Here is a 15,345-nt window from a genome sequence, read left to right on the forward strand (position 1 = left end):
CATCCTTCTGTTAAAATTTGACGAAAAAATAACAGAATTCATAGTGTAATTCATACTACTCTCAGCAAAACTCCCTAAATCACCAAAGCTTAAAAAAATTTCCTCATTCCGTGATACATCTAAAATATTATTGTGAATTCTTTTTGGCAACAACACTACGCATTATGCAGATCCTTTTATCAGCAACTTTGTTTTAATTTATTTTTTATTTGATTTGATATTAAAAAATTACCAGTTGAAATATTTTTTCTCATTGAATCTGCAAAAAATGGTAGCGACCCAAGACTTTTACTTTTAATAATGGAGAATAAAACTTGAGTGCCATATATGAAATTCAGAATCTTGATCACTTCAAATATCAAATTGCCCCAAAATATTGTTGATCTAATTACATTTTGACTTTACAGAAGGTGAAGATAATGTTAAATTAAGCTCCAGCATCGTTAAATTGGTAAAGGAGAAGAAGAACAAATTATGTCTCTTGCAACACCATCCTAACTTTATTTCTTTTCAGCAAATAAGGGTCTTAAAAAATTTAATTTTTTTTTTTTTTTGGGGGGGAGGGGGGAGCTTTTTCCAACAGATAATGAACTTATGTGGGAAAAGTTTTACTCAGAGTAGTGTGACCTGCACATGTTTTTGTGTAAAATCCATTAATTATTTGACAAAAATTTCACATAAGGATGAAAGTGGTTAAGTTATAAATATTTGAGGGATGTTTTCTGTTAAGAAAGATAATTTAAGGATGTAGTTTAAGTTGAAGGTATAGTTTGGGGATGCTTTTGGCCAAAAACTCTGACTTGTAACTGTAAAAAAGGAACTATAATCAATGTAAATCCCTATAATTGTGTAAGAGATAATTATGTGGTATTCTTTATTTAAATAATTTAATAATAATATAAAATTATAAAAAACAACTTATTTAATAAAGTAAAATTTAATTAATTTATAAATAATTAGTGATATGTTATAACCCGTAATTAAACCGTTATAAGCAAGAATTTTTTAAAAGTAGATTTAAAACCTGTAATATTGACTCTTAAATGTGTATATGGGGTGATGTTTATTATAAAGAAATACAAAGAAAAAAAATGTTATGTTAATAATTAAAACTACTGAATACATTAAAAGTGAGTTCTAATTCATTAAATATACAAAATAATTTGTACATTTTCATGCATGAAAGTTAATTGCTCATACAAGAAATTAAAAAAAGGCAGTTAAAATCATCGAATACATAATTGCATTCTCTCTCTATATATATATATTAAATAAATGATACGTTAAAATGTATACGTCAACTTTCGAATGAAATCGTGTATTGAGAGGAAATCAAAAGAAATATTGGAGAACGAATAAAGTTGGTTTTTTTTAGGGATTTGGTAAAATCTCACTGTGCTTGACTTCTGGATTAAAACAAAATCAAAGAATAAATGCATATACCTTAATTTAATTAAGCTAAAAGAGGAAAGGGTGATAAATACAAATCATAAGAGTAAATGCATTAACTCTTTTTATTTGTTTCTATTCTATATCCAGAGTTCGCATTAGAGTTAGAGTAAATGCATAAAGCTTTTTTAAAAATTTGTTTCCTACTCAATGTCCAGAATTTGTATTAGAATTTTAATTAAATTCAAATCATACATAACAGAGTTCATTTGAAAGTAACGCTTCCAATATAATTTTCTTTATATTCAAAACTCGTATTCAATACTTTTGGATAATAATGAATTCACCGGTGCAACCTAAAAAGGGGAGGGGGTGGTGGTGATATTTTATTTTTAGATAGGAGTATTTTGATGAAATATCGATATTATTAGTTTTAAATATACAAAATTTTGATGAAATATCGATATCATTAATACTCCATAGTTACGATTTTCCTGTTTCTTTAGCGTCACTCATCCACTCACATTTGTCATCTTCTCATTGAAGCAGAAGAGTATCTTTCACATTTCAAATCCCTAATATTTACATCAATGGCAGCTCAGACATTGCAGCTCCGACCACTGGGCAACACTGGACTCAATCTCAGCTCTGTCGGTTTCGGCGCTTCTCCTCTCGGCAAGGTTTTCGGCGATGTCTCCGAACAAGACGCCTTCGCCGCCGTCCGGGAAGCCTTTCGCCTCGGCGTCAATTTCTTTGACACTTCCCCGTACATAATCTATCTCTTTGTCATCTTCTATTTTAGACTGAAGTTATCCAGCAGATGATTATGTATTTAGAAATACACATATAGTTGAATTTCGTCTTTAAAAGCATGAATTTTGAATTACATCTGCATTTAGTGTTATGAGTAGTGGATGCAGTCTTATCAGCCCGCACTGATTTAAAATTTTGATCAACCTCTACTATTTGAATTTTGTGAATGACCGGGAATCTGCATAAGTGATTTGAATTTTGGATCCGCATCTTGAATCATTTTGCTGTTTAATTCGGAAATGATAGTTGAACTACTGAAATTATTGGTCCTTTTCTAAAATTGGTGACTTTTCAGGTATTATGGAGGAACGTTATCGGAAAAGGTACTAGGGAAAGCTTTGAAGGCTCTTGGAGTACCTAGAGATCAGTACATTGTGTCTACAAAATGTGGGAGGTACAAAGAGGGATTTGATTTTAGTGCTGAGAGAGTGACTAAAAGTATTGATGAGAGCTTGGAGAGGCTGCAGCTTGATTATGTTGATATGTTACAATGTCATGATATTGAATTTGGGTCCCTCGATCAGGTGCTTTATTGATCATTTAGGTTTGATTCTTCTACCTGATATTCTAGGAATCTTTCTTAACACCAATTTTTCTAAATAGTTCGTAAATATGTATGATATAAAAGATCATGATTTTGTAAGACTTTTTATATTGTTTCCAAATATGTAACATTTACTTTTACTTAACCGAGTACATGTCTGATGCTTATTAAAATATTTTGATCCTCGTACTTCGAATTTTGTCATTCCTTCAGATTGAAGGGAGTTCCTCATAAGGTTTGGCCAAGTGACATGTTAGCCTTGTAAATCTCTTTTGATTCCTTCCTCAACTTGTCATATTGATTACACATCAAACTACGTAATTTGTTCTCAGTGTTTGATATGTCTGGTTTTCAAAATCTTATCTTTCTTTGTGACATTATCCAGAGGTAGTCTTTGTTTTTGAAAGTAAAGTTTATAGCCCTTCTTCCTCCTTTCCCACTTTATCATGATTTTGTTTGTGGAAATATGTAGTTTTAGCATGGGAGTTTTAGTGGATGTTTATTTTTGTCTCGAACAGATTGTGAATGAGACACTTCCCGCCCTTCTAAAATTGAAGCAAGCTGGAAAGATCCGCTTCATTGGTATAACCGGCCTACCTTTGGGGATATTCACTTATGTGCTTGATCGCGTCCCTCCAGGCACAGTTGACGTTATCCTGTCATATTGTCACTACAGTGTCAACGATTCAACTTTGGAGGATCTGTTGCCATACCTGAAGAGCAAGGGTGTGGGGGTGATCAGTGCTTCTCCTCTTTCAATGGGTCTTCTTACTGAGGCTGGTGGTCCAGAGTGGCACCCTGCTTCTTCTGAACTTAAGGTCGATAATTCATTTTTCTCCCTTGCTAATACTATCCCATAAGAGTATGGATTACTTGCTAAAAGTGCCCTACTTTAGATTTGTTATGTTGTATCATCTCTGCAATGTATTCATTTCTTCCCATCTGATCTGCCAATAGATGAAGATTGAATGTTTGGATATTGTACTCAGACTAAAGTTTGAACTCCTTCAAGATATTGCATATTGAAATTACAACACATAGAAGATCTCACTGAAATCGAGCACTTGACTTTTAAATCCATGGACAGCTTCTAACTTGATATGAGATGTCTTATTTTCAACTTGTGCTTGTTTGTATCCACTCTCCCAAAGTTGTTCTTCTCTCCACTCTTCAATGCTTCTTCCTGAATCTTCTCCCAAAATAAAACTGAGTTTTTTCTTAATTTTCTTACACACTCAAATGTCTGCATATTTGCATCACCAGGCTGCCTGCCGAGCTGCTGCTGATCACTGCAAAGGAAAGGGAAAGAATATCTCAAAATTAGCCTTGCAGTACAGCTTAGCAAATACCGATATTTCTTCCATACTAGTGGGAATGAAGTCTGTTAAAGAGGTTATCTTTTTTCATCGATTTTTATCCTCTACATCTGATTCTTCATTTATAAATCCCATGTCATCTTTTGATATTATATTTTACACGTGTCACTAAAAAGGATTGACTGGCTTTACTATGTTGCTGAAAGGAAAAACAGTAGGCAACAGAAAAGTTATTTTTTGACAGATGAAAAATGGATTTGCTTTCTTATACAGACTACAAATTGGACAAAATAGTTGGATGAGGTAGAAAATCATGACCCCTTTGAACAGGACTCTAAGATTGTGCAAGTGAATAGGGACAAAAGAATGAGCCTGCAGTCTGGTGTTTTTCCAAATTCGCACATCTGTTCTTTGTCAACTTTTCTGCCAAAGCATGTGTGGTCATACTTCCCTTTCTTGATTCAACACCTAAATACAGACGCATAGATGATGATTGGTCACTCTCAGGACGAGCTATACATTAGAAGTATGCATGTCATTTTCTCGTTTCATTTTCAGAAACGAGTGCTGATTGAATTTCATATAGCTGACCGTAACTATTTTAGATTAAGGAATAGTTGATTGTTTGGTCGAGTACTAGTTAACTTGCAAGTCTTTTGTGGAAGTCTGCTTGAGCCGGAAGCTTGAGGAACATAAAATTTGCAGCAAATGTCTGGCAATGTTATTTGAATGCCTAGACTAAGCATCCTTTTTAGATGGCTTTATATTGGCTTTTGTCATGATATATCTTTTGCTTGAAGGTGGAGGAAAATATAGCAGCTGCCCTAGAACTAGAAACGGCTGGAATGGATGAAGAAACATTATCAGAGATCACAGACATTCTGAAACCAGTGAAGAATCAGACATGGCCTAGCGGTATCCAACAAAGTTGATTTGTTTGACAGTTCAACGAGCTGTGCAATAAGGTCTTGCGAATTGTGATCTCCTAGTTGTGCATGTTTATTTTCACTTGGACATCTAAAACTAGTCCAAATTGAAATTGTATGTTGTATTCTTCGAGCCTTTTACATATCAAAGTTAAAATAACGAATAAATGTTGCAGTGTTTAAGTATAGGAGGCCAGTTTCGATTTTTAATGCCTTCTTGGGACCTGTCTAAACAGAGATTTTAATGGGAGCAAATTGGATCTAATGTTGTGGACATGCGGTCCAAGTTCACGAAAAATTACTGTAATGTTTTAGTTTTGGGGACCACATTTGATAATTCAAATTGTGTTTGCTCCAAGTGGTAAACGACTTGATGGATGAGATAGGAGACCCATATTTGACCTTATACAGTAATTATAAACCATCATTAAATATTGGATATTCAAGTAATGGTAAAAGAATATTTGTAAATGTCGTACATAGCGGTAACTAAAATATGAAATAAAATTACAGTAAAATTTCTTCTTTAATAATACTACACACATTCGCCTTAAACTCCTCCTCGAAAGTCTTCTCATCACTCGAATATTTGATATGTAAAGATATACAAAGAACAGTATCAGTTTCAATGCAGCAAGAGTTGCAGATCCCCCCCCTATATTTTTGTGGGATGATATATATTTTTACAATGTAAATAAACCAGAGCCCCTTATATTTTTTTCTTTTGGTACATTGGGAGACTCAAAATAAACCAAAGCCCCTAGGATCCTTCACAAACACTGAAGAGGTCACCTGGAGCCTGGAGGGGTCTGGTTATATATGCATCCTTTAGCAAGCAGGGATTACAAATGCTGCTAGCTTGCGACGTGCTGCAATGGTGGCCATGCTATCTCATCATCATTTGTGTAACCATTGATAAGGAAATCAGAGCAATTCTTTCGACATCCATGGTTATAGGGATTTCGGAACCTCCCATCTGGACCACGAAGATAACCATATCTCACAGCATTTGCCATCTCATTTGTTGTGAGATTCCGAGCTATCTGCATGGAAGGAAAAAGGTTCATAGCGTCAATTACAAGAGTTTCATAAAGGAAAGCTCCTCTGCATTACAATACTGATGCCCTACTGAGATACATCTCTTAATTCTTAAATACTATAGTAAGTTACTAAATCCCTCATAAAGGTGAGGGTAGCCGATACATAAACCCCAGCCTCCTTTTTGCTCTTTGAAAGTTCTCACAAGAGATGAATTCACGTCAGTCAAGTTAGACTGCATAAAGGACTACCCACAGATTCCATATCCAGCACCAGTGCATCAAACACGTTGGAACTTGTTTCAAGTATGTCAAGAACTGTTTAAACAATCAATGATCTTACTGAGATAGCTCCAAATTCACTATTACTAACACTAGAAGACGAGACAGCTAAACTTAGGTTTCCTTGGAAAGTCTTGAGTGCTTAATAATTCACCTACAGTGGTTTCAGAAGCAACTATACAACTGTTGATATATATGGGATTAGGTTCATTTATACTAACTAGTTTGGGGAATTTCATTCCCTTTCAAGGGCATTTTTTCACGAGCAAGCTAACTATAGGCTTCAGTTGCTTAATGATTAAGGAGGACAAGAAAACCAAGAAATCTAATCTATACCTGGGATATCTGTATTACACAGAGAGTTACAGAAGCAATTAGAATAGCCCCATCCATGAACAGAAAAGCGATTACACCAGGATACGCAAAGAAAACATGATGTAACCACGATTCATCGGCTACCAACAATGGTACTGATGTCCAAATTCCTGCAAGAGGTAAACGGTTCCAACTGTCTTAAACAACCCAGTGTCACTTTATTAGAGTATGCTACCAGTAGCATTCTTAAGACTGTTAATATTAAAGATAAAGTGCTTTTAACATACTTTGAAGAGCAACTGCAGCACCAATTATAGATGTCAAAGAACCCATACATAGGAAAATGAAAAAGTCCCGCTTATTCCTCTGCAAGGTTCAGCAAAAATAATAATGAAGTAATGGTCAAAAGCACAGGAATTAAGAAAATACTTGCAAAACTCCAACAACTTGGAATATGCAAGAAGTGTTTGTAACCAGCATTTAGTGAGGAAATCAACAAAGTGATGCAAGACAGCCAAAAGAAAGAAAAGGAATAAGTAATGAAATTGATGCCTGACAAATCTCAGAAGGGAAGTGTCGATTATGTAAGTACTGTAATATTATCATAGTTTACTGAAGATGTGAGAAAACATAGGAGTCATGAACAGGAATACAAAATAAACAACAAAATACTGCCTGTTAACCATGGATAATTGTCACTTTTTCCAGAATTTTATCCCGGAAAACAGTTTGGACATAGAAGTGTTGCAATTTTCCAGAATTCAAAAAACTCCAAAAAGTTGTTTTCAACAATTTTCAGTCCAAATCACTCACAAAAATTCAAAAACAATTCCAATTTGTATGCATGTCCAAACACAACTCCACTTTCCAAATACCATTTTCAACTTGAAAACAAATACTGCTAACACTCATTTGTATCACATCTAACCAGACAGGTTCCCTAGGGGACAAAACAAAAGGAATAACCAGGCATACAGAAAAACAGCTAGCAAATTTTTGTACACTGCATACGTCCCTTTAGTAGCTTATAAATAGTCATACCTTCCCCACACAATTTGAGACCCAAGGGCAATGATGATCGAATTGTTCAACACAGCGGTTGCAAGTAGGACAGTGTTTTGACCGAACAGGTCGTATGATCTGGCATAAAAATGTTCAACAATCAACATGACAATACAAATGCAACATCAACAGAGAATATATCTTGTAGTAAAAAGACTAGGTTTTCTGAGAAACCTTGCAGGTGGGACAAAGCTGAGACCAGTTCCCAGTCCAACTGGAAGTATTGTTCAGATCAATATTCAATAGTGGATCCTGGAAAAATCAACTAACATCATTAAGTAAATTAGAGGATATTAAAATCATTGTTGAATAATTCCAAAATCAGAGTGGTACCTGAGCATCAGGTTGACCAGCAACCGCGGTTTTGATGTAACCTGGATCTTTACTGCAAAGAAAATGAAGCAATCATCTTTGGCTCCATAAGGCATGAGAAGCTAAGTGCAGACATATTTTAACCAAAAGAACACGTATGACAAAATGTTTACCTATAGCTTTCAGGGCCAAAATTAGGATATTACCAGATAAACAAGCCCATTCATTTAAATCCAACATTGTACAGGAAAAGTCCAAAAAATCTATAACAATGTCTAGGGATCATAGTGATATTAAGGACAAGAAAGAGAAGACTGATTGAGTAGATGGTTCATCAATGATAATGGTGGAACGGAAGGGAAACAAGGGAAAGGAAGATGAAGCATCTTTAAGAACAAATGATCCTGTTGCTTTAAAAAATCAGTTTTTCTTCAACTTCATCAAAATCCAGTTTGGAAAGATCTAACTCCCCTTTCATAAATTTATGGGTTTAATGGATCACTGAATCACACAAGTTAACTTTTATGTGTCAGGGAACATGTCAGTTATTTGCAGTTTTATGACAGTGACTGCTGTCGGTGTTCCAGAGTGCTGTGTTCCTCATCTAGTACATACTTAAAATTTGTGCATCATACTACAGAGTTTGTAGAATAAGGCAAAGGGAAAAAACAGATTATAAGCAACATTTGCACTTTATACCAGTATCAACATTTGCACTTTATACCAATATCAACATTTGCCTCGAAATTTTTGTGCCTCATACTCTGAACTGCAGAACCCTTAGGCACTGCCATACTCTGATTACGTTTATTATTTGCTTTAATAGAATAAAAACACAAAAATTCCCATCGACTTCAATACCATATGGAGTTTAGGCGTTTAGCACAATATCATAGTAAATTAAGTTAGGTTTTGCTGCCTCAATCACTTGAGTAATTAAACAGGAAAAAGTTACCTACTGCAACGAACTAACACTAGGAGTGCGGCAACTGCCAGGGAAACAGCAGTCCATCCCCAAAGTGCGACAACAGCAGTAACTTTTGTAAGACCAGGAGCTAGCAAAAACAAGATCCAGTAACAATTAGCTAGTGGTGCCTCCAATTAAAAGAACAAAAAGAAATACCACTAGAAGTACCATCACCCACCAAAGAGGACTGAACTGATGAAGAGAATGACGTTGACAACAACAACGGAGAATAGAATTGGAGCATAACCTTTATGCCCCATTTTAGCAGGGAAAATCTTGTCTTTCCACTGCTTTCTCTGTGACCGTTGGGCATTAGACTGCACAACATTGAATTTCAAACTGTCATTCAGACAAAATACTTCCAACCTCAAGACACTGCTACAAAAATGAGAAACAGTAATTGCAGAACGATAGAGAGAAAAATCAGCATGGTACTTGAAAATTGTAAGATTTCAGGTAACATAATTTATCTTAACTGCTAAATTTTCCCCTATTTTTGAGTTTGTTTGGGGGAGAAGGATGTTGCAACTCTAATAAAAATAGATTGAACAGCACCTGAGAGCAGTTTATAGAAAAATAGTAGAATGACCTGACCACTGCAGGCATTCCCTCCTCCATTGCGCAATCGTAAATATAGTTCAACATTTTCTTTCACGCCTCACAAGGCAATCATTCTTTCGTGCAAAGGAACATTTTGAAACTAAAACTTACTCTGCAAGCTTTACGAGCTTCATCATGCGAACTTCTCTTTTTCACAATAAAAAGCTCATGGGATTAAAGTCACACAACTAGAGCAAGATATGAGTTCTAATAACTGCCATACAACATGTTCACATGCATTACTTCATGAACTATAAGTTTTGCTATGTGTTTGAGATTAGGAGAAGCTTTTACCATTTGGAATCATAAATTAAGTGCCCCATTATTTTAGACATCCAGTCCTCTCATAATGAAATGAACAAAACCACTTGTACGGAGCATTTTGCTCAAGAAAGATTAATCCAGAACCATTCAATTAAATAACAGGACAGGTTGGAAGTCGATCAAAAATACCTTCTTCACCATCTATAAAGGTATTTATTTGAGACGTGAAATTCATGACAATCCAAGGCATCCATGAACATTATGAATTTCAGCAAGGATAAAAAAAAAAAAGCCTAGTTACAAGGAAAAGGACAGACACACAAATATACAAGGAGATAATTTCTATAAAAGGAGTTACCTACAAGTATAAGTGCTATTTGCAGATGACCTTTATCAGATGCAAGTTCTGCAGGAGTAAGTCCTGCATTATCTTTGACTGTTAATTCCTCCTTTGTGCCTGCATGTACAAGTAAAGTGCAAGCCTCTGCATTTCCTCTTAATGCTGCCCAATGCAAAGGAGTGCAACCTGCAAACCTTTGAAGTATCAGCATTATACAACTAGGTTTGTGGCTCTAAACAATAATTTGATACCCGGATGTATGTAGATAGCAATTATCACGGTCAATCAGTAAAATTTAATTAAAAAATAAGATCAACCAAATCCTCTTCCAGAAAAAGCATTATTCACTAGCAAGTATAATGGTCAATCAGTAAAATTTAATTAAAAAAATAAGATCACCAAAACCAAGCATTATTCACATCTGTCATGGTCAGAACACCCCCGAGGAAAAATGAGCAATTAAAAAACACATGAAGCCAGTGGACACTTAGTCCCAAACTTTCAGAAATGACCATGCCAAAATCTTAGAATGCTGCAAAATGGAAATACAGGACCCATACATTAATGGAAGAATGATAAGCAATCCCACAACAAAAGGAGGAAAAAAACCTCAAACCACATTCTAAGTCTTCCTCTTCCAAAGGTTCATCCCAGAAAAACACATAAAATCCCACTTGATTTCAACGTATCAACAAGAAGAGACTTGCTCAAAGGAGTTCTGGACTTCATTCTCCACTGAGTATATACTCTTGACAGCCAATATACAATTCTTCACAAAAAGTCCTGCAATGTTACTTTCTTTCTGTCCATTGTTTATGAAGTTTCAAGCAAAAGGAGGGACATTCAGACCCCAATTTCAAACTGTTGCTTTGAACTACTAAACAGAAGTTTCCCCAGAACTAACAAAACACGAACTCATTCCTTTAACAAAGTGTAAAATTTATGTAGACCATCATTTTATTAAAAGAAGCACCAGAAAACAAACTACTAATAAGATGCTTAGAATCTCCACCGGTAATCAAACTTAGACGAGAGAAGAAGTTATTAGACACTGCAACTTGCATTTCATATTTACACAAGCATTTTTTACAAGACATTATTACACAACCATAACTGTTGGATAACATAGACTATGAAGCAACACTAACTATGGAACATACCAACTTCAGTGCTGCATCTATTATTTCCATTTCCATCAAATTATCATAATTAATGACTATGATTGGCAGGCCACATTCATAAGCAAAAATCTCCCCAACTTGCAAAAGCATTACATTTACACCAAGAGAATTTAAGAAAATGGTACATTCAATATAAACATACCATCTTTATCTTGTCTCCCTTGGAAAGCATCTCTGAATAGAAGTAACCTAATTGTATCACCAAATCCCTTGTATGCAGCCCTAGTTGGAAATACCAGGGAAAATACTTATAAGAAACATAACATAATGGACAACTGCAGCTAAGAAATGAGATAACAATATAAAGAACTATCATGAAGATCAACTAGTAAAACATTCATTTTTAAATTCCACAAACCAACACCAGAGGGCAAGTACTCTGCCTTCCGTTTGATAAAAACAAAATTTTCAATGTCCAATAGGGAATGTGGAACGCCCCAAATTGCATGCAATACCAGGAATAAAAGATTTAAGATACTGAGAGTAGAAAGGAACACAAAAGCTTTAAAACTAAAAACTAAATCAGAATCAAGAGTGGTATACAATGTCAAACAATGATACAGTCTCGCAGTTTAGACTTGTTAAGATGACACTACTAATAGGAAGTTAGGAGCAAGCATAAATAAAGAGGGGAAATTACCAATCCAACTATAGCCAAAGCTAGAAAACATGGACATCAAACTTCACATATCCACGCCATACTTGAGTCCTGATGTTACACACCACTAAGACCTGTGCAACACCAATCCACCGAGTTGGGACCTTCACCACTTTACTCTCCACTCTACAACTAAAAGACAACACTTCTTCCCCAGTTTTCTGTCTGTAGTTTATTAAATGGGATCTTTTAAAGAAGTTTGGGAGTTACTTTGTAAGAAACAAACTTCTGACCAAATAGCCTATCAACTCCTTTATTCGAACAACGTGAAATCATAAAGGAAGAGGAAGACACATCCTTATCAGATCTAGGCACAGTGTAGTGTTTACAACCTTTTTAGTCATCAGAATTATTTTGGTACTTTCTATTGTATGTTGAATGACTGGAATCTATTATATGTGATAGTGGAATATATGAAATATATGGAGTTTGTTTTTGTGTTGTGATCTGATAGTCTTAGTATTTCTACATGTAACCAAGGCTAGAGCAACTCCCATGGACATGTAAAACTTCCACATTTTTGCTTCACCGACGGTATATCTTCTACTTAGAGTGGTACAGGATCTTCTCCTAAGATTTGTGGTTTAACATATTTAAAATAGTTGACGCTTAAATTTCTCTTGTTCACGTCACATACTTAATTAACTTTACCTAGACTGCCCGAAGCCAGCTGAAAATGGTGTCCAAAATAATTACTCCCTCTGTCCCATTTTATGTGGCACCATTTCCTTTTTGGTCAGTCCCAAAAAGAATGTCACATTTCCTTATATGGTAAGTATTTAAAGGTACAATTCCGCTTTTACCCTTGTTGGTTCCACTTAATCTTAAAGATAGTACTCCAATACATTTATGAGGAGAGAGAAAAGTGAGTCTACTTTTTAATATGACTAATTTTTTGAAGGGGCAATTTAGTAAACATTTCAAAGTCTTCATTTATTTCTTAAACTCCATGCCCGGTCAAATGTTGCTACATAAAATGGGACGGAGGGAGTAGTTTCTTTACCATTGTTCAGTGAGATACATAAGACTAAAATTAAAAAATCTGAGAATAAAAGAGGGCAATATTTTGGAATTTATCTGTTTATTAAGTACTCATGATTAGGGAAGTAGCCAGATCTCAGGCAAGGCAAGAAGAAATATCTATACGTAGAAGGATAATTTCAGTCCCAATAAAACTACAAGCGAACTTGCCATGAAGCTAACACAGACCACAAGCACATCCAGAGATCAGAACCAAAATATAGCAAAGAGTCATGGGAGATTTGTCACTTAAAAATCGAGAAGATGATGGATTTTCAACTCAAAACAGAAAACTCAAACTATAAGTCTATAAATGCTGGGGGTGCTAATCATACCAGTGAAGAGGGCTCCTCCCATCATTATCTGGTACATTAAGGTCAGCATGATACTTCGCAACAATGTGATTTACAAAAGCTGTTTGTCCATACTGAGCTGCAACATGAATTGCCTGTAAAGGAAGTACTCATACTTCAACATTTGATATAACTGAAAAAAGAGCCTTCAAAGATAACCTTATCCAAGAAAATTAGATTCTAGAAGGTTCTAAAATCAGGATTTCACACTGACAATTTTTGAATTATGTTATAAATCTAGCATGCGCTCTAGGTCTGGGGAAAATGGAAGAAGATGAATAATGGTCACGAGGAAGCACGAGAACAAGAAGCCAGTAACTGATTATGAAACTTGGATAAAAAGAATTTAGGAATAATTAAGGGAGAGGTTCTGTATAATCCATCTGCACCAAGTGTCCCTGCTGATACAAGCACAGGTGATGGATCATTTATTTCATTGAAACCTTACACTTGGAGACTAAATAAACAAACAAAACATAGTCCTTTTAATTCAAAGTTCAAACCAAATTCTCTTTTAGGTTTTCACCTGTGGGTTTTCAGTTACAAGCCTATGACACTCTCATTAAGAAAAACAACTAGGAACTTTATTAATTCTGTTGCATACAACTTGGATGTTCCGGAAGCTACACTGAGACCTGACAGTGGTATCAGTTCCATCATGGAACCAATGCAAAAAACTTAGTTCCAGCTTAGCCTAAACCGTGAGGAGACCAAGGAAATTAGAAAGGTTAACCACATCTTGTATTACAAATACCAACTTATACAGATGGATTTGAAAATAGCAACAATAATACCGGAATTATGAATAGTTGGACATTACAAATGAACAGCAAGTATTATATATTACCCGATAGCCATTAACGTCAGCAGCCTCGACCCGTGCACCATTCTGCAACAGCACATCGGCAGCTGCACTAGATCCCCGCACTGCTGCCCAATGCAACGCAGTCTGTCCCGAATTGTCCGTCGCATGGACATTTCCCCCGTGCTACATACGCCACCAAGTGTAAAATACCATACTTTACCTCCAAATGAACAATTAAAAACTTGATCCTCATTTAATAAAAAGTCAAATAATAATACCTCGATGATATATTGGACAATATCAGCGAAATTGTTGAGAGCAGCCCATTGAATCGCGTAATATCCGTTGCCGTCCGGCTGGTAAACGGAAACGCCGTCAACTTCAACGAATTTCCGGAGTTTGTCAAAATCACCGTAAGCGCAAGCAGAGTAAACATCGAGTATGGCTGGTTCGTTAGGGTTTCGAAAACCAGAAGTTTGCTGATCATTGGAGTCGGAAACGATCTCGATCTCTGATGAAGCCATTGACAATGTGAAATTAGAAAATTCTGGATCCAAGTGTTTGAGGTTAGTAATAGTTCATTCAATTATCGTGAAGCTTTTTTTGCATTTACTGGGGAAGGTAGATATCATTCAAAGCATAATCTACTCTAGTGTGTTAATTACTTTACGGCTGCTACCGCGCTCAACACGATGAACTTTAATAAGGATCATCAACTAAGACCAATTGAAATAAAGGATTGGGCATTCCCATTCAACTTAGATAAAATTTATTTTTAATTTTATATGCTTTTTTATAAGAAATTCTTTTATATATTAGTCTATTTAAATTACTACAATTTTTCTAACTTTCGTAGAAGGTTAAAAATACCTCAAAGTTCAAAATTATTTAAAACTAGTAAAATTACCCGCACTTCACATGGAAATTTGTTAATACTTAAAATCTATCCGTCAGTAAAACTAAAACACTATATTATCTTACATACAAGATTACGTAGTAACAAACATTAATAATGTAAAGGAAAATGAAAAGTATTGCATCTTATCATTTATCCTTAATAATATAATCATAAATTATTTACGGTAAAAATACATACCAGGATCTGTAACTCAAGCAATAATGTCAATGAGCCACTCAACAGGAGTAAAATACACAAATATT

The 15,345-nt window shown here is 35.2% G+C and overlaps 2 protein-coding genes across 2 annotated transcripts; one reads left to right on the top strand and one right to left on the bottom strand.

The window, feature by feature from the left end:
- The first annotated feature begins 1,852 nt into the window (after positions 1-1,852).
- LOC102599558 (L-galactose dehydrogenase) lies at positions 1,853-5,253 on the top strand. Its single transcript, XM_006361914.2, has 5 exons — positions 1,853-2,155; positions 2,498-2,726; positions 3,265-3,564; positions 4,010-4,138; positions 4,863-5,253. Exons 1-5 carry the CDS (start codon positions 1,980-1,982, stop codon positions 4,992-4,994), a joined length of 966 nt encoding a protein of 321 aa, XP_006361976.1. The 5' UTR covers positions 1,853-1,979; the 3' UTR covers positions 4,995-5,253.
- Positions 5,254-5,415: 162 nt separating this feature from the next.
- Positions 5,416-14,923, bottom strand: LOC102599883 (probable protein S-acyltransferase 23). Its single transcript, XM_006361915.2, has 13 exons — positions 14,463-14,923; positions 14,227-14,367; positions 13,362-13,474; positions 11,491-11,570; positions 10,190-10,353; positions 9,142-9,280; positions 8,952-9,051; positions 8,018-8,069; positions 7,859-7,936; positions 7,664-7,762; positions 6,910-6,988; positions 6,644-6,792; positions 5,416-6,031 (listed from the first exon to the last, which is right to left on the bottom strand). The coding sequence occupies exons 1-13, from the start codon at positions 14,706-14,708 to the stop codon at positions 5,843-5,845; spliced, it is 1,629 nt and encodes a 542-aa protein (XP_006361977.1). The 5' UTR covers positions 14,709-14,923; the 3' UTR covers positions 5,416-5,842.
- Between the last annotated feature and the right edge of the window lie 422 nt (positions 14,924-15,345).

This window comes from Solanum tuberosum, unplaced genomic scaffold (genome assembly GCF_000226075.1).
Source record: "Solanum tuberosum cultivar DM 1-3 516 R44 unplaced genomic scaffold, SolTub_3.0 scf00377, whole genome shotgun sequence".
Taxonomy (NCBI): Eukaryota; Viridiplantae; Streptophyta; class Magnoliopsida; order Solanales; family Solanaceae; genus Solanum; species Solanum tuberosum.

Bases quoted from the DNA above. Each gene is read 5' to 3' on its own strand.
- LOC102599558 (XM_006361914.2), top strand. From the start codon at position 1,980: ATGGCAGCTCAGACATTGCAGCTCCGACCACTGGGCAACACTGGACTC. The intron at 2,727-3,264 runs GTGCTTTATTGA...TGTCTCGAACAG, and splicing joins AATTTGGGTCCCTCGATCAG to ATTGTGAATGAGACACTTCC. The intron at 3,565-4,009 runs GTCGATAATTCA...TTGCATCACCAG, and splicing joins CTGCTTCTTCTGAACTTAAG to GCTGCCTGCCGAGCTGCTGC.
- LOC102599883 (XM_006361915.2), bottom strand. From the start codon at position 14,708: ATGGCTTCATCAGAGATCGAGATCGTTTCCGACTCCAATGATCAGCAA. The intron at 6,793-6,909 runs GTATGTTAAAAG...TACCTCTTGCAG, and splicing joins TGCTGCAGTTGCTCTTCAAA to GAATTTGGACATCAGTACCA. The intron at 6,032-6,643 runs GTATAGATTAGA...CCTTCCATGCAG, and splicing joins GTGTAATACAGATATCCCAG to ATAGCTCGGAATCTCACAAC.